We start from the raw sequence: 19480 nt of genomic DNA, 5'->3' as shown, positions 1-19480 counted from the left end.
GAAACTAGACTTCAGCAGCGCCTCACTGATGAGGACCACGTTGTGCTCGCTGTGAAACTAGACTCAAGCAGCGCCTCACTGATGAGGATCACGTTGTGTTCGCTGTGAAACTAGACTTCATCAGCACCTCACTGATGAGGACCACGTTGTGCACGCTGTAAGATGAGACTCAGGCGGCACCTCACTGATGAGGGCCATGTGTGCTCACTGTGAAACTAGACTCAAGCAGCGCCTCACTGATGAGGATCACGTTGTTCTCGCTGTGAAACTAGACTCAAGCAGCGCCTCACCGATGAGGACCACGTTGTTCTCGCTGTGAAAGTAGACTCAAGCAGCGCCTCACCGATGAGGATCACGTTGTGCTCGCTGTGAAACTAGACTCAAGCAGCGCCTCAAGATGTGGACCAACAAGGTTGAAAGTTGTTTAGTGGTGCTTATGTTCTCAGCTAGAGAATTGGCCTGGTAGTTCGTCCAGTCCATTATTATTATACATGATCTGTAAAGCGCATGGCTCCCTAAAAAAGTATTCCCAGTGCTAGCCAACTCACTTACCCATAGTCTCCGAAACATTACCTGTTGACCAACGGGAATTGAAATTAGAGATGTGGAAACATCCAGGTTTTAAGCAGTTTACGAAAGGCTGCAAGTGATTTGCAGGCTCTCCGCGTCTGTGGCAAGGCGTTCCAGAGGTAAGGTCCCAAATCCGTGAACGCTCGACCACCTTGACGAGATTTCTTAATTCTAGGAAGCATGGCCAGCTCCAGATGGCTTGAGCAGAGTGAGTGGTTGGAAGTATACCAAGACACTATACGTCTCAAATACATAGGCCCCATGTTAGATTGGGGCTTATGCGTGTAGCATAAGGCCTTACATTGGACGCATCATTTGATTGGCAGCCATTGCAGAGTGTGTAACATGCCGGCACAGGGGGTCAATTGGGGTGGGAGGAGAAGGCGACTTGCAGCCGTATTGTGTAATATCTGGAGCCGTTGGAGCAGTGACTTCATGGCACCCAGGTTACCTTAGTCGAGTCTGGAGACAGCCAGGGCCTGGACTACAGTTCTTTGATCTGGGACCAGAAGGCAAACTTGAACTTTCTTCAGTCATACAAGTAGCAGCTTCTTTATTGATCTGGTGGCTCATCGAGAGCTTATCATCGAGCCATACCCCCGTCTAAACTGAAGATGCACTGTACCAGGCCGAGCAGTCACCAGTGGCTGAAGCCTTTACAAGCATTTTACCCATCACCATTGTGCTCCAGTATTATGTAACATGCTCTGATTTTATAGTAAAATGCCATTATTTTTCTGTTTTCGTTTGCTATAGATTGCTCTGAAGAGCACAGACGGAATTGGCCTTTATTAAATAAGTATTAATGAAAAAAATATAAAATAAAATCCTCCCAAGCATAAACAAAAATTCTACCTCAAATTATAGGGCTGGTCAAAAATCACAATCACTGCTGCATAAGAAACTGCACTATTCGCAGAAATTGATTTTAGCCCAAAAAATAAAATACGTTCTCTTTCCGCTGCTGAAGACATTACTGCTGGGTATGCTTTGAAACTGAAAACAACTAGAACATCACACTATGTCTGCCCGCTTTGATGCCGCGCGCTTTGGGATGGTTGTGCAGGTTTGTTCTTAAGAGTTTGCAATGGTCTTCACTGCACAGACAGCACAGGCATGCTTTAGGTACAACGTTTCATAACCACAGATACCAAGTCCCCCAGGCCCATGCATGATTAGCTGAACCAGTACACGTTCTTTCTTTGCATTCTGGGATTCGTAGTCCTGGGTTTCGAATTGGATAAAAAAGTCTGCATGACCCAGAATGCAAAGACAATCCTGGATGGGAGCAGCTAGTTACTTGGCAGGGCAGCATAAAATACTCTCACATTGTCGGAATCCTCTGCTGTGTGTTCGTCGCTATAGCTTTATCGCTTGCTCCATGTCACCAGTCTCATTCCTAAGCTACAGCCTCCTTAGTCGTTGTTTTGAGGTGTGTTCTGGTCCATTGGGTTGAGTCAAATAAACCACTCCTAATACTTCTAGATAGGGCTGCCATCTCACCAGTTTGTTACCAGCCTGGTTGGTATTTTTATGCCAGGACAGACCCAAAAAAATCCATTATTTTTACCCTATGAAATATACACTGAAACAAGCAAATACAAGATGAAAACGCACCAAAGGATTGTTATAGTTGCCTAGACTCCTGGGTGTGTTTTGAAGCAAATGAAAGCAGTAGTCCTGGAAACCTGAGGCCGGCACAGTGTTCAAGCCTACGACTGCCAATTTTTGTAATATTCAAAAAGTCATACATTTGCACCCATTCAAGGGTGTAGATTTACGACTTTGCCGGCAAACCGGTCACTAGATATATTCTCAATCCCAAACATTAACAAGTTAAAATCTCTTACTGAAAAAAGAAGAAAAACCAACACAGACCTCCCACCTCCAATTCACGCCCCCCCACAGACTCTTCTACCTAGACATGAATCCATTTATTTGGGGGGTGTCACACCCCAAACAACCTACCTGGAAGCAACGGTCCTGTTTACACACACAGACACACTTCATTTATGCAGAGATTATTTGCATGCATTGAATCCTCACAAGACCTTTATCTGGAGCTAAAGGCACAGTGAGTCGCTGAACACATTTTTGTAGTTTTGTCTCATAAAACCCATGTGTTTGTCACCAAAAACTGGCAAAACATGCCTGCTCTCTGGTCGCGTTCTCCTTAACCAGACGCCTCCACAGAAAGATGGCAGCGCCAAGCTGGGTCTGGTGGAGTTCCAGATTCTGTGGAACAAAATCCGACGTTGGCTGGTAAGTCGTCTGGAACCAATAATCAGGGGGGAGGGGGGGTAGTTGTCAGGTAGGTCCACCCTGTGTCGCCTCTAGATGAGGCCAGGAGGGAGAGCCTGGACACGCACGGTGTGTACTGGCTTCAATGGGGGCTCTGCTTATCTTCTGAGGGTGAGGGGTGGAAGGAAGGATCTCTAAGAGGTAATCTATCTACTATGAGATGGAGAGATGCTTGTAAGGAGAGAGAAGAATGGTGTGGATAACCACTGGTAAGTCACGGAAACAGAGGGCTAAGCAAATGTATATCCTGAATACTGGAAGGCTAGGGCAGGGATAGGGGTGTCTGGAGAGCGTTGCACAGAGAGAAAGTAGAGTGGCTGTCGACACGGTCTAGGCTTTCTGGTGTCAATGAATCTCCCTGCCTCATGGTGAATGCCACAAGACGGGAGGCAAAGGGCTGGTGACGTGTTGTCTATTTCCAAGGCACTGCCACCCTGGAGAAGCCAGAAATGTTAGCTGTTAACTAGACTTATTGGCTTACATCCCTGCAAGCACCACAACACAGCTGTCCGACATCCCTGTAGGCCCGACAACACAACTGGCCAACATCCCTGCACTGGCCGACTTGTGTTTCACGTGCCATTCGTTTCCAGTTAGCGACGTGCCTAATTTCTTGTTTTTAGTTTCAGTGAGCTTGGGTGGATTCGAAATATGTTTACTGATACCTGTGGGTGTGGATGTGATTATTGACTGATAGGCATGGAGGCAGGAGAGAAAGGTGGTAGTGAAGGACGAAGGTGTGGCATCCTTAGAGGCTGGGTTAAATGTCAGAAGTAACTGGGAGGGGAAGAAGGACTGAGCCCCTCTCAGTGTTTGTCTCAGACCATACCCTTGACTGTTCTCTAACCACACATATTTCTTCTTTGTAGACTATTTTCCGACAGCACGACCTGGATAAATCCGGCACCATGAGCTCTTATGAACTGCGGATGGCTTTGGAGACAGCCGGTAAGCGACAATGGTCCGGGTCCGTGAGGTAGCACTGTGGCAGTTTTGGACACAAAGTGATGTAAGAAATTGGGATATTAGCTTAGGGGGTGACAACCTCAAGGAATATTTGCAACCCTTTTCAAGGTTAACCCTCAAAATCACAAAATTAACTTGAACTCGACCCCCTTGTCGCTATGTCTGAGAAGACAGGCCTAACTGAAGGCATGTTTATAGTAGTTATGCAGTTCCAAAACAGAAATAAAGTTAAAATGCAAAACAATAAAAATCCCAAACCGAATTAGAAAAATGAATAAACAAAATGTCAAAAATCTAATTAGGTGAACTAGAGATAAGAATTTTTCAAGTTTTAAGTAGGAATTGCACCAAGAAGCTCAAAGTGTCACTGATAGCTCCTGGTCTAACCCAACCATTGACTATGAGCAATTTGAGGGTGATCGTGATGAAGGTCAGGTCGGATACTCCAATCAGGCTCATCTTGGTTAAAGATTTTACTTTGTGACTTTGACCTGTAAGTCCCAATCCTCCACTAAAGTGCACTTCTAAAGCCCCTGAGGACCTTAGGGGAGACACCTATAAACTCACAGGCTGACGCGCCACGACCATTGGGCTAAGAGGGCTGTAGCCCCCGGCATCAGCTGTCGTGGACAGGGTTGGTTGGGCTGGGGCTGCAAGCTGGCAGTCGCATTTGAGTATTTCTCTTGACCTCCTGTAGACATTTAAGTTTTAAGAGCCTCCTTTTGTATCTGTGTTTCTTTCCAGCTGTTGGTGCTTCCTGACAAGGACGCGCTGTGCCTATTTGTTTACCATATAATGGTAAATAAGGAGCCGAGACAAGTTCTTAATGTCTGTGTGGTTAAAGGTGTGAAAGGAGCCGAAGGGACAAAAGCTGCTGTTATCAGATCCTGGTTCACCCACAAATAAGTACAAGGACACTCTGCAACACTCCCTCTGTAATACATCTAAAGGCACTCGATAAGGATTTGTTGACTCCCAAAAGGAGGATATGAACTTATGTCTTAATGACATCACAAAATAAATATCAGCAGTAGTTTTTTTGCTTACTGCTACAAGACGACTCGCAATGTACAAAGAAACAGACTCGTTAAGTTTAGAATTTTAAATTTTCTATCATAATTCTTCCTAATCCATTGTCACGGCTGTGAAACACTTTATAAATGCAACTGAAAAACATTTAAAGGGCACAGTACCCTCTTCAGGGATCCAAACCCTGCAGGACATGAGTGTGACTTCCAGCAGGGGCATCTCAGCCTTTCATCTTTCTGACCTTGATGGAATGGGTATAACTACGGATCATTTACAATGCTCCGAAACTGTTTAAACGGCTGAAGCAATCACTCATATATTTGTTAAATTAAACAAAATCAGGTTTCAAGAATAGTTACGTTTGCAGCGCGTAATATAGTACAACTTTTACAAAAAAGAAAGTCTGAAAAATACTGAACTGCAACAGTTAAGTTGCTTTTTAAAATCATAGCAATGTTTATATATATTGAACCTTCCCTGAATAGTGTATAGAGTTGTGTTGTGGAGTTATGGTGGTCAGCCCAGAATAATTAAGGGTTCTGCGTATCGTATTTTATTCAATAGCGCATTAACTGGTACATTTTAAAGTGTTTGAGGTGCATATGTTTTAAGTGCTGAAGCCTTCACCTTCGCACCTTTAAATTCTATTTAAAACTTTCCTGTAAGTGATTATTGATGGCAAAATCGACTTGTGGCGCACTGTACTGAGCTGTCCTTTCCGAACATGGGACCTTCTCCATGTCTGCTTAGTAGAGATCATGTAAAGCTTCACCAACGCCAAACTCTGCACATTTAAAAGTATGTCTGCCTATGGGTCACGATGTTCTACTTCTTGCAGTTCACAACCATTCCTATTAGCTTGACTGTAAAGCTGTCAGATGCATGTTTCAAGGTGTATGACTAAAAATATCATTTGACATATTCCCTGCTCCATAGTTCTACGTGGTGAAGAATTACGCAAAGGAAGAACAGAGCCTGGTGTGAAAATGCACCTTTTGTTTCTACGCCAGGGTAGAGGGGGGCAGCAAAGAGTGGGGAAAGCCCTTAGTCTACACCCCACCCAAACTGAGGGTGATCGCTACCCTCCCCGTTCTGGAAGGGGAGTTACTCTGACTCTTGGCTGGAATAAACCTCAGCCCATATCCAGAGTGGGGAAAGGTCCGCTTTTACTTTAGGAATGCCCCCAAAATATGAGTGTTCGAGGCATATGGGCTGCAGATGGTACATTATGAATAGATCGCCATCTGGTGTTGGGCTCGGATGATTGCACTTTGTTTTTCTCTTGGAGAGTCTTTTGTCCCTTGGTGACTCCTCCCTTAGTTGGTAGTGCGCATGGGCATCGGCTCCATCCTTAGATTGTTTTTTTCCGCCATCGGGTTCGGATGAAGATCGAGACGCTCCAGATCAACTTCAGAAGAAAGTGATTTTCGGCGCGTATTCCCTTTCCAATTCGACGGTATTGTTATTCGAACGCGTTCATTTCCATTCCGACGCGTTACAAATTCAAAATAGAAGAGAAAAACTTGGATCTACGTCGAAGAACAGGAGCCCTTTCTCGACGCAGTCAAGCCCGGAGTCCATGGAAAGGACTCCATTCAAAAAATGTCCAACGTGTGGTGCTAAGTTCCCACACAAGGACCTACACGAGGTGTGCAACCTCTGTCTATCGCCTGAACACGAATCCAGGGACTGCGAAGCCTGCGCAGCATTCTCCTCCAAGCTAACGATTAGAAATCGTCGAGCTCGAAGACATGAGGTTTCCAGAATGCAGGCGGAAGCGATCCCGGAACTGTTCGGAGACGAACAAATCGAGGAAGAAGAGGACCAGTCGGGGTCGGAAGGGGACCAGTCGGAGGTTGAAGAACTCATCGAGCAACAAACCGTGAGTGACGACGTCCCCTTACCGAAAAACCGACCCCGTGCGGTAACGACCCCGCCCTCGGGCCCGGTCAAACCGCTGAAAAAAGTTTCCGACGCCCCGCCCTCGGGCCCGGCAACGAAACCGAAACTGAAACCGAAACACTCGGACTCCCACCATGTCGGATCCGAGAAAAGGGCGACATCGACTTCGGCACCGAGGCTACATACAAAGGAGAGCTCGGTATCGAAACATTCCATGTCGAAACATAAATATGACTTATCGCCCAAGAGACACTCGATACCAAGAAAGTCGGAATCGAGCAGACATTCGGTGTCGAAAACAACAAGATCTGACGATCGAAAACAAAAGCACCTCTCGGAACCAGGACCCTCGGTACCGATTCAGGAGCAACAGACAGATCCCAAACAAAAGATCTTGTTTATTGATCCACAAACTGGGAAAGTGGTCACGAAGAAGAGAAAGAGTGAACAGTCAGTAGATAAACCTCTTCCTTCAAAAAAGAGAACAATGGGGACGAATATAACTCCTCCTGCTTCTCCTCGTCCTAGAGTAACACCCTCTTCTCCTATTCCTCACAATAGGCCAAATATTCCTACACCTTCCACACCAAGACCAGCTACACCTCAGTCAGATGTAGACAGTGATCTAGGGGAGGGAGAACCTCAAGGGGATGACGACACTATCCCAGATGAGGAGGATCCATGGGAAAATTATGATGTAGGGTCAGATGAGGACAACGACCCAGAGCTATAGCCCTCAAAGCCTTCACCACCTGATGATAACACAGGTTTTGTGCAGCTCATTAATAGGGCAGCAAAATATCACAAACTAGATATGCATACAGAACCTCAAATAGAGGATTTCTTGTTAGAGACTCTACCTAATGCACAGAGAACATCAGGTACTCTTCCTATGTTGAAGGGTCTTCTTACTCACACAGAGGAAATATTCGAAAACCCAGTGAGAGCCAGGGTGTTAAACCCAAGAATCGATAAAAAATACAAAGCGGCTCCAAAGGACCCAATATTTATTAGAGGGCATGTACCTCTAGACTTGCTGGTGGTCTCAAACGCTCGTTAAAGAGCAAACTCATTATCTACAGGAGAGGCTCCTCCACCAGATAAAGAGTCGAAGTTAATAGATGCATCAGGCAAAAGAGTAGCATCACAGGCAGCGAATAGCTGGCGTATCGCCAATACACAAGCACTACTCGCACGTTACGACAGGGCACATTACGATGAGTTAGAGAAACTTCTCACACATCTCCCAAAAGAACATCAGAAGAAGGCAGACCAATTAATACAGGAAGGTAAAATAATAACCAATACTTCCATTAAATGTGCATTAGACGCAGCAGACACTGCAGCAAGGTCGATTAACACTAGTGTTATGCTAAGAAGGCACGCATGGCTTAGAATCTCAGGATTCAAACAAGAAGTACAAACAGCCCTACTGAACAAACCATTTGATCAGAAGACATTGTTTGGTTCAAGCACAGACGAGACATTAGAAAAAATGAAGAAAGATACGGAAACGGCTAAGTCAATGGGAGCATTGCAACAGCCAACACACAGAGGTTCCTTTCGTAGATCCACCTATAGAGGGGGCTCAAAGAACACAGGAACGAATCAGCAATCCACATCTTTCACACCAACATCACCCAGAGGTAATTCAAGAGGCAGTTACAGAGGTAACAACAATAAGGGAAGAGGCAGCGGAAATAATAACAACCGCAACGCCTCAACACCAAAACAGTGACTTCATAGAACTCCCCCCAGACCACATAACACCGGTCGGGGGACGTCTATCACAGTTCCTACCTGTCTGGGAAAACATCACGTCAGACAAGTGGGTGAGACAAATTATCCAACATGGTTATTGCCTAGAACTCACAGCTACCCCACCAAACATCCCCCCCAAACAGCGTCCAATGAGTCAAGATCATCTGACATTGTTAAGAGAAGAAGTGCTAGCACTTCTACAAAAGCATGCCATAGAGAAGGTTCCAAAAGAACAACAAGGGACAGGAGTATACTCTCTATACTTCCTGATCCCCAAAAAGGACGGGTTCCTAAGACCAATATTAGACCTCAGACCTCTCAATGCTTACATAAATTCGGAGCACTTCCACATGGTCACGCTCCAACAAGTACTCCCTTTACTGAAGAAAGGGGACTTTCTTTCTACACTGGATCTAAAAGACGCTTACTTTCATATCCCAATTCACAAAGCCCACAGAAAATACCTAAGGTTTGTGTTAGAAGGACAACACTATCAGTTCAAAGTCCTTCCGTTCGGTGTCACAACAGCACCGAGAGTTTTCACAAAATGCCTAGCTGTGGTGGCAGCACACCTAAGAAGACAACAAATACATGTCTTCCCATACTTGGACGATTGGCTAATAAAGGCCAGATCAAAGGAAGAATGTCTTCACAACACACAGAAGACAATTCAATTGCTGCACCACCTAGGGTTCATGGTGAACTACAAAAAATCACACCTGCAACCAAACCAGATTCAGCAATACCTGGGGGCTACAGTAGATACAGAAAAGGCAATTACATACCCCAACCCAATCAGAGTACAGACAATGGTCGGGTTAATACAAAGATTTCAACCACAACACTCACTACCAGCACGAGTGTTTATGCAACTATTAGGCATGATGTCCTCCTGCATACTGCTAATACCACATGCCAGACTACAAATGCGCCCACTACAAGAGTGTCTAGCGACACAGTGGAATCAGGCTCAAGGTCAGATTACAGATCTGGTGTTGGTAAACGACCGGACGTATCGCTCTCTGAAGTGGTGGAACACAGAAAACATTTCCAAGGGACGGTCGTTCCTAGAGCCAATTCCACAAGTGATAATAACAGCGGACGCATCGCTCTCCGGATGGGGAGCGCATATGGACAGATACACAGTACAGGGGAAGTGGAGTGTGCAGCAAAAGAAACTGCACATCAACTACCTAGAACTATTAGCAATATTTCTAGCACTAAAAGCTTTCCAAATGCAAATAACAGGCAAACCAGTCCTGATCAGAACAGACAACATGACTGCAATGTATTATATTCAAAAACAGGGGGGGACACACTCTCTCCAACTGTCCAGACTAGCACAGGACATATGGAGATGGGCCATTCCTCAAAAGATCTACCTGTTAGCGGAACACCTACCTGGAGTTCAAAATCAAATAGCAGACATCCTAAGCAGACAGTCAGAACAAGTACACGAATGGGAGCTGCACGACCAAATACTACAGCCATTCTTCCAAAAATGGGGGCAACCAGAGATAGATCTGTTTGCCAATCATCAGAACGCAAAATGCAAAGAATTTGCATCCAGGTACCCACACCAAAGGTCCCAGGGCAATGCACTGTGGATAAATTGGTCCAACAGATTTGCTTACGCGTTCCCTCCTCTACCACTAATTCCATTACTGGTTCGGAAACTGCAGCAACATTCAATGACAATGATACTAGTGGCACCCACGTGGGCAAAAAAGCCGTGGTTCACCACGCTGCTACAACTCTCACAAGTACCACATCAAAAGCTAAGGTTATTACCCATGCATCTTACACAGAACCATGGAGAAATAATGCACCCAGATCCCAAACAACTGAACCTAGCGATCTGGCTCCTGAGGTCATAGAGTTTGGGTATTTAGATTTACCACCAGAATGCATGGAAATCATTAAACAAGAAAGACGTCCTACCACCAGAGCATGCTATGCAGCAAAATGGAAGAGGTTTGCTATACACTGTAACAGTAAGCACATCAACCCTCTGGACGCATCCACTAAACAAATCATTTGCTATTTATTACACTTACAGCAATGTAACCTAGCATATACCTCTATCAGAGTTCATCTCGCAGCCATAGCGGCGTACCTACAAAACAGGCAACATCTGTCACTGTTTAAAGTACCAGCAATTAAAGCTTTCATGGAAGGACTCAAAAGAGTCATTCCACTAAGAAGACCACCTTCCCCAGTCTGGAATCTCAACATAGTGCTTACCAGACTAATGGGGCCACCATTTGAACCTATGCATAGGTGTGAAATACAATTCCTCACATGGAAGGTAGCCTTCCTCATAGCTATCACGTCACTTAGAAGAGTAAGTGAACTGCAGGCTTTTACGATTCAAGAACCATTTATGCAGCTACACCAAAATAAAGTGGTTCTTAGAACAAACCCAAAATTCTTACCGAAGGTTATTTCAGCATTCCACATCAATCAGTCAGTGGAATTACCGGTTTTCTTTCCAAAACCACAAACAGTAGCTGAAAGAGCCCTACATACACTGGATGTTAGAAGGGCCATATTGTACTATATAGAAAGAACACAAACTTTCAGAAAGACAAAACAGCTATTTGTTGCGTTTTCTCCCACACATAAAGGCAATCCCATCTCCAAAGCGGGCATTGCCAGATGGATTGTAAAATGCATTCAAATATGCTACTTAAAGGCAAAGAGAACATTAACTGTTACTCCTAGAGCTCACTCTACACGTAAACTAGGAGCATCTATGGCATTTCTGGGAAACATTCCACTAGATGACATATGCAAAGCGGCTACCTGGGTTACACCGCACACCTTCACAAAACACTATTGTGTAGATGTGCACACAACACAACAAGCTAGAGTGGGACAAGCAGTATTAAAAACATTGTTTCAGACAGTTGCAACAGACACGGGCGACCACTGCTAGGGAGAGAACTGCTGTATAGTCTATTCATAATGTACCATCTGCAGCCCATATGCCTCGAACGGAATATGCTACTTACCAGTATGCATCTGTTCTTGGCATAGAGGGCTGCAGAGTGGTACATGCCCTCCCAGCCTCCCCGGAAACCTGTGTCTGTTCCAACATTATCTTATTTAGATACACTTACATGGGCACTCTTATCTGTATTCTACTATACTACTCCATCTAACCCTACTATGGCAAAACAATCTAAGGATGGAGCCGATGCCCATGCGCACTACCAACTAAGGGAGGAGTCACCAAGAGACAAAAGACTCTCCAAGAGAAAAACAAAGTGCAATCATCCGAGCCCAACACCAGATGGCGATCTATTCATAATGTACCACTCTGCAGCCCTCTATGCCAAGAACAGATGCATACTGGTAAGTAGCATATTCCTTTTGGGTGGCTAACCACACCTTGTTCTGCACACTTCCCAGACCCCTCTGGATGAGATCTACTACTGCAGACTCGACACTTGTGGGGGAGAAATCTGCAGTGGTCATGGTTTTGATCTGGATGAAGGGGTTCATTGAGAGATGGGTGCCTTTTAAAGCTGGAGATGGACTACTGTCCAAGAGAGATCCTTCTCAGATGGTGACTTTGAGCTATATGTTGCACGCCGTGGAAAAGCGTGGCTTGAATGTTGCAGACCAGAGGACATTGTATTATGCCTCATGCTCAGAGAACTGAGGTCGCTGGTTAACTTGCTTCTCAAATTGAGTTACGAGGTTCAGGTTTCATAACCGATGATCAGCGAGGGCATCACATTGGAGCCATGGACTCATTGTAGAGTTCCAGGCAGAATTGTGGAATTGTCAGAGAATCTCCCAAAGTTTGTTCTATGGTATTATGCTTCAGAGATCCAATGGATGTAGCAGTCTTTCTGCTTTTTTGATACTCCTTTTGTAACACAGGAAGTGGAGCTTGTCCTTGCAGCCATTGGACATTAGACGCCTTCGATTGACTTCCAAGGATCTTTCTGTCTTTAATGTATTTATTTATAAGTAATTTATGTAGCAGGGGCCTTACTCTGGAGGGTAGAAGAGCGATTGGAAAAGTAAAAAAAACAATTACAAGATGACACAAGAAAAATGATGCAAACCGTTATAAGTAGTCACTAAAGGGACCCAATATGCAAAGAGTTAGAAACACATATATATTTACAAAGGCTGAAACGGGTCCAGGAGATGGTAATATTCGGGCACTGATAGTTGAAAGGTGAAGCGAAAATCCATGATATTGAATGTCTGCTTCATAGAGTTAGGGGGAGCAATGATTTTTAAACACAATCATTTGGAATGCTCTAAAGTTGGGTCTGATGGCTGGGGCATGGTGTTTCAGACCCTAGGTACACTTCCGCAGAAGGCGTGTGTGTCGCGCAGTGGGTTGTCAGAGCTGTGTAGGGAGGGATGAGTGTCTTCCGTCCATTGTTTGAGCACATGGAGGCCTGGAGTGGTATGTGTCTGTGGAATCCTTCAGACAGCCTTCACATCTGCTATGTAATGAGGGTGGCAAGGATGCAACAACACAAGCTTGAGGTTGTTCCAGTGTCTGCTGAAGACTTGTTGTTCCTTTCCATTTTAAAAGTGGAATTGCTGGGCAGGTTAATGCTGAAGGACATAGGCTTTTGGTGGTCCCCCTCCATGACCGGGACCTTCACAGCCACTTGCTAAATGTGATTGTTCTTTCAATGCACAAACAATGCACAAGAGATGGATACATTTGAAGTGCCTTTTACTCAATTGGTTGAGGCAATATCTACCATTTGTATGCACAGGGGGGGCTAAGAAGATCTTATGTTCAAGTAAGGTTTGGTTAAATTTGATGCAGTTTTCAGAAACGTCTGCAAAATCTCCGGTTGTATCAGTGCTAAAACGTAACGTAACACCATTTAAGCTATGACATCTTTGGTGTGATAGAGGACAAAGGGAGACAAAATATTGTTTATTGAGGGAGAGGAGGGAATAGAGTAGAGATTATTTGCTCCTGCTCAGTTTCTCCTGTTAATGGTTCCTTCCTTTTCCACTATGCCATTGTCCATAGGCCTATGTGGAAAATATGGAAGAGATGCATCTATCAGCGCCAAGACTCCTTCGGGCATATGTGTGCTTTACAAATCTATAAATCAAATCAAATCAGAGAGATCAGCGAGAGACAAGGAGAGAGATGAGACCGAGACTCGGAGAGTCCGAGAACAAATCCATACTACTTAAAGTAAAGGACATGTTAAAATGTTAGCTGTGGCACTAAAGGACCATAGATGGTATTTTGCTTTTTTGTATTCCTCTTTGAACCACTAGAATAACCTCTAATAGCGTTGAAGGATGTGGACACTGAAAAGAGGGGCAACCAGAAAGGAGGCTGAGGGAATGAGGAAAGAGGTTTGGGGAAAGCACATGTCTGCCCGACACATTGTTGCCTCAGTGGTTAGAGCTACAGTACTGTACAAGCAGGTGTCCAGGGGCCAATGGCTAAAAGCAAGGGAGAGAAGGAACAACCTGAATGAAAGGACGTAGATTTTGGGGTGAATGGCAGTTTTTGGGAGGGGGCTCATGGTTAGAGCAATTGGTTTAGATTTCGAAATAATGGCGACGATTCTAGCAACACCAGGGCAGGCCACAGAGCGATTCTGGGAGGCAGGAGACTGCCCACCCACTTCAGTGTCTCAGGAAAGACCTCTCATGTTCCCCCTCTAATAGTTACATTTAGCTGAAGTGGAAGCAGGAGGGAGAGTCTGAGGGAAAGATGGGCTTATCAGAGCTCAGTAGGGTTAGAGATATCATATCTTTAACACTAGATTGTGTTTGGGAGCAGGAGGCTAAGTTAGCCGGAGAGGCAGTGCTCAAAAGTGATAACACCCCAGGCATGAATTTTCTATTTTAGGGTATTTGCTTCCAGTTCTAAAGAGCTAGCACTGTAACTCAGAAAATCTAATGTAGTTAAGACTAGGTTCGCACGGTGTGTCTATTGTGCCCAATGTTCTATTGTAATTCCACAGACTCCACTTTGCCTGCAACCCAGTCTTTTTCTCATGCTACGATTACTCTTGTTTGTCCAAAACCTTTTTTTAATTGTTCTGAATTAGCTCCTTTATTCCTGTAAAAAGCAAGTCACGTAGATTCACCATTCTTTCTGGAAACCTGTTGTCATGATACAAATGAGCATCCCCCCAAGATGTCTTATTTCATTCTCCCAGTGGCTCACACAAGAAGTAGATGGAAATGTACTCACCATGCTATCTGTAAAAGCATTCCACGGATTACTTTGACGAAAGTTATAACTGCATTATTACCAAATATAATTAAATCAATGGCCTTACTATTTAATAACCTGCTCCTATTAGTGTTAATTGATATGGGTACCAGTTCTGTGCGGCCAATGGTGTTAATTCACTAACGTGTCGAAGAGATCTCACACGCCTTTGACCTCCAATGGCATGACAGGGTGATCTATTGTCCCCTGTGTAGCTCTTCAGGCTCTTATTAACTGTCCAGCAGTTAGATGTAATGAAAGGAGTGTAAAATAAAGAAAATAAAGCTGAGCTTTTAGAGTTGTTTACTTTCTGATCCTGCCACTACCTTCCTGAACTCTGAGATGAGTGGTGGCAAGGGGTGCACAAGAGTGCTGAACCCTTGGGCAAGATATTCTCTAAGGCAGATATTGGTATCCACCACTGTGAGAACAATATGCAGGTGTACCTCAAGATGGCTAGGACAGAAGACATTTGTAATCTGTGCCAATGCTCATTGGACTCAAGCTCATGGATAAGCAGGATGAAATTTCAACTTAACCCCTTCCGTGCGGGGCTGTTTCCCCCGCTGTGCTGGGGGGCCGGGGGTGCGTACAGCGAACCGGTGCTCGTGACGAGGTCAGCTCGTCATGAGCTACGGCGCTACGGTGCTCATGACGAGCTGAGCTCGTCATGGTCACACCCATTCCCATGAAACGTTCAGCACAGCAGGGGAATCAGCCCAGCATGCAAGCGTTCCACGGACCGGGCGCGGTCATGACGAGCTCAGCTCGTCATGAGCACCAGAGCGCCGTAGCTCATGACGAGCTGACCTCGTCATGAGCACCCAAGGGGATAATCCTGAAAAAACTGAATTCCTCCTGAAATCTCTAAGGTCCTTCCTCCTGTGTGGATCACTAAACTACGGGCCCTAAAATATCTTCCCAGAAATTATGGCATCAGATAACTTCATGATGGACAGCTCCATCAATCTTGATATTCATGTCAAAGAAATCTCTCAGCATGCTAAATTCAAACAGAAGATGGTCCGAATATCAGACCCATCATTCCCGAACAGCACTTAAAACTACTGTACAGGAGCTTGTGATATCTCAGATATGGGAACTCTCTTATACCCAAACTGCCTGCATCCTGTATAAACACTCTGAAAGTTGTCCTCCACTCTGAAGCCAGGCTGACCGATGATTTCAGAACATTCACTAGAATCCTCAAAGACAGAAAAGCACTTCCTCATTAGAGAAATGTATAATTTATGGAGAATAATTTTAACGTTGTCCCGGTGTATATGGTCCTTAATTTGTAATACAATTTTCCATTTTAACTTAAGTTGAATATGAATCGATTGATGGCTTGTGTAGAAGGTGTAGCATTCTTCCCAGCCTGGGTACCCACTAATGACTACACCACACACTGAGCTTAGAATAACACGTCCTTATTCCTCTGCGAATAACTGCAAACTTAACATTCTAAACATGCATTCACTTCACTACACTTTAACGCTTACATCACAGTTCTACAGAGTCCAATAGGAGCCAAAAGGGTTCGGACTTTGCTCACAGGACACTACATCTCCCCCTCTGTTAAATTAAAAAAAAAATCAAATATATATATATATATATATATATATATATATATATATATATATATATATATATCGTGACATTTCTAAACGAAGAAATCAGAGGCCAGAGGGGACACCATGACAGGTAACACACTTTTATTCCAGTTGTCCCAGTGTTGGCGAATGCATTTCGGCAAAAGCTGCCTTCCTCAGCGCCGTGCACTGTAGCGAGTCCTTCACCTATTTCCTCCATCCTGGTTAAAATACTCGCATGCCTCCTAGTCTCCTCCCCGTAATGCTGTCTGCACACCTGTAGAAGTTCATCTTAGGTCTGCAAAACTCCAGTTCCCAGAAGGCACTATGTCGGCTGATCTGAGTAGGTGGTGTGGGGGAGTGGGCTGGAACCGGAGGTCGGTGCATGCTTACAGGTGAGTGGCAAAGCGATCTCCAAGGCAAAAGGAAGTCCACGGTCACTGCCTCGATTCCCCTCGTTCCGCTACCACCAGTCGCCACAAATCCGCAATCAGGTAGGGGCTGTCAAATGAGAGATAAAGGCGCCCCCTCGAGATAAAATACCTCTGTCCACCTGTGCCGGTTTGCAGTTCCTGGCTGACTCCGTACTTTATCGATACCTCGATCCAAAAATCAGCAGGAACAGCGTGGTGCCAGTGAAAGTTCGGGTCTCTTGATGTAGCAGGGCCTGCTGTACTGCGCCCCTGGCCGGCACAGAAAATATGACGTGACATTTCTAAACGAAGAAATCAGAGGCCAGAGGGGACACCATGACAGGTAACACGCTTTTATTCCAGTTGTTCCAGTGTAGGCGAATGCATTTCGGCAAAAGCTGCCTTCCTCAGCGCTGTGCCCTGTAGCGAGTCCTTCACCTATTTCCTCCATCCTGGTTAAAATACTCGCATGCCTCCTAGCCTCCTCCCCCTAATGCTGTCTGCACACCTGTAGAAGTTCATCTTAGGTCTGCAAAACTCCAGTTCCCAGAAGGCACTATGTCGGCTGATCTGAGTAGGTGGTGTGGGGGAGTGGGCTGGAACCGTAGGTCGGTGCATGCTTATATATATATAAAATCATAGCTTGTCGATAATTTTTTGTGGTGCTCTGATCACACTTCCTGATCATGGCGTCGGAGACAGGCAGTAGAAGCGTCTGTGATCTGCGTGGGTGACTTAGGAACAGCAGCAGTCAGGGAGTTTTCAATTGTCCTTTAAGACCCAGTCTCTACATTGTCATCAGTGCCTGATGAGCCACATGTCAGAAATCAAGGAATCTTGTGGAATGGACATCTCAGAACATTGGGCAGCATCATGTGGCCTTTGCTGGTCACAACATGAAAGGGCTCGGCATCGAAAGGAGCATCAGATTTACCTTTCTAGGCTGACTGACAAGCACTCGATCTTCTCTAGTGAAAGCAATGTCGCCTGCATGTTGGCGCTTGTCTGCATAGGCTTTCTCTTTGCCTTTGCAATTTTTTTATGCAGGTTTCTTCTTCCTCTTCTGTTGGTCTATTGAAGTCATCTTTCCCTGGACAGCGCATGATTGTACAGTTGTATTCTTGTAATCGTAGACCCCAGCGTTGCATGCCAGGAGGCATCTTGGCCTTTGGATTGCCAAAGATGGTCAATAAGGCTTGATGATCCGTCACTAGCATGAAAAGCTTTTCATATGAGAATATGTGGAAATGTTCATAAGCCCACACCATTGCAAAACTTTCTTTCACAGGTTGTGAAAAAACACGTTCAGTTTGGGACAAACTGCTGCTCACATATGCCTTTGAGCAATTGTGCATCCGCTGTGCTGGGCAAGGATTGCACCTAACCTGACTGGGCTGGCTTTAACAGCAACCTCTGGATAAAGCTTTGGATCAAAGTATGCCATTTCAGTAGCATTCGCAATAGCTTGTTTGATTCTCTTGAAACTTTTCTTGCATTTACGTGACCAATGAAATGAAACTTTCTTTTTCGTCAAGTCTGTCAACAGAGCAGTCACTCTGACAAAGTCTTGTATGTATCTAGAATAGTAGCTGACCATGCCAAAGGAATGAATGTAATATGGAAACATCTAACTGGGAACTGGCAGTTGACAACTCTTGCACTTTAGCTGAATCGGGTGTCATACCCCCATCAGAAAATATATGGTCTAAGAATTTTAACTTTGTCTTATGAAACTCCCATTTATCTGCATTCAAAATTAAACCTGCATCAGCAAGTAAATGGCACACTTGCGTGAGAGCTTTATAGTGCTCTTTCTGGGTAGCACTGAAAATCCAATATGTCATCACTATAGTTGACAGCATTTATGACAGGCTGTATGATACATCAAATGACATCTCGAAAAAGCTCTGCAGCTGATGATGCCCCAAAACGTATTTTTTTTTACCACAAAAGATCAATATGTGAGAAAAGGTTGTAATGTACCTGCAATTCTCCTCGAGTTCCAACTGATATCCTTTATTCAAATCAAAGGCGAGAGAAAACCTTTGCATCATTCAATTCTGTTATCACGTCAGCAATGTGCGGACCTGGATGTCGTTCTCTTTCAATTGCCTTGTTAGCTTGATGCCCATCAATGCAAATGCGTATAGCTCCTTAACTGTCCTTTTTGGGTACTATTACTATGGGAGAGACCCATGGCATTGGGCCAGTGGAATATTCAAAGATATCATGTCTGACTAATGATTCAAGTTCTTTTTAAACAGCTTCCTGTAATTTAAATGCAATTCGTCTGTGTCTTTGAGCAATAGGATGGATGTCCTCATTAATGTGTAATTGTACTTTCATAGTCTTGAGTTTTCCTAACCCATGAAACAACAAAGGGAATTGACTTACTATTTTGTCATGAGCATTCATGTTATAGTTCACTGACGCTGAGTAAACAGCCACTTGACGCAGTACCTTGAAGTACATGAACGGGTGCTTGTACTTTTTCTTTCTTGTGTTTCTTGGTTGCTACAAATGAATCTTGATTCATAAGTGCGTCGATGCAGCCCATTTATACTGTTTAGTTTTGATTGCGTAAGTCATGGCAATCGATATAGTTGATTGAATTTCTCCTCAGGCATTATGTTTATCAATGCACCACTATCGATAATAAAAGGTGTTGAGCAACTGTTTACTTTTAGTGTAATCTTTGAACAATGACTTTGGTGCTT

At 44.5% G+C, this 19480-nt stretch overlaps 1 protein-coding gene across 1 annotated transcript in view; it reads left to right on the top strand.

Annotated features, from left to right (window-relative positions):
• The window catches only part of LOC147706810 (calpain-1 catalytic subunit-like), a 581687-nt gene that overhangs the window by 550990 nt on the left and 11217 nt on the right, over positions 1-19480 (top strand). Inside the window, exons 17-18 of the mRNA XM_086925938.1 lie at positions 2764-2832; positions 3741-3819. Of these exons, the coding sequence (XP_086782064.1) occupies positions 2764-2832; positions 3741-3819 (148 nt within the window). The remainder of the gene's footprint in view (positions 1-2763; positions 2833-3740; positions 3820-19480) is intronic.

Source organism: Lissotriton vulgaris, chromosome 6, assembly GCF_964263255.1.
Source record: "Lissotriton vulgaris chromosome 6, aLisVul1.2, whole genome shotgun sequence".
Classification (NCBI taxonomy): Eukaryota; Metazoa; Chordata; class Amphibia; order Caudata; family Salamandridae; genus Lissotriton; species Lissotriton vulgaris.
This window is presented reverse-complemented; position numbering and strand designations above follow the sequence as displayed.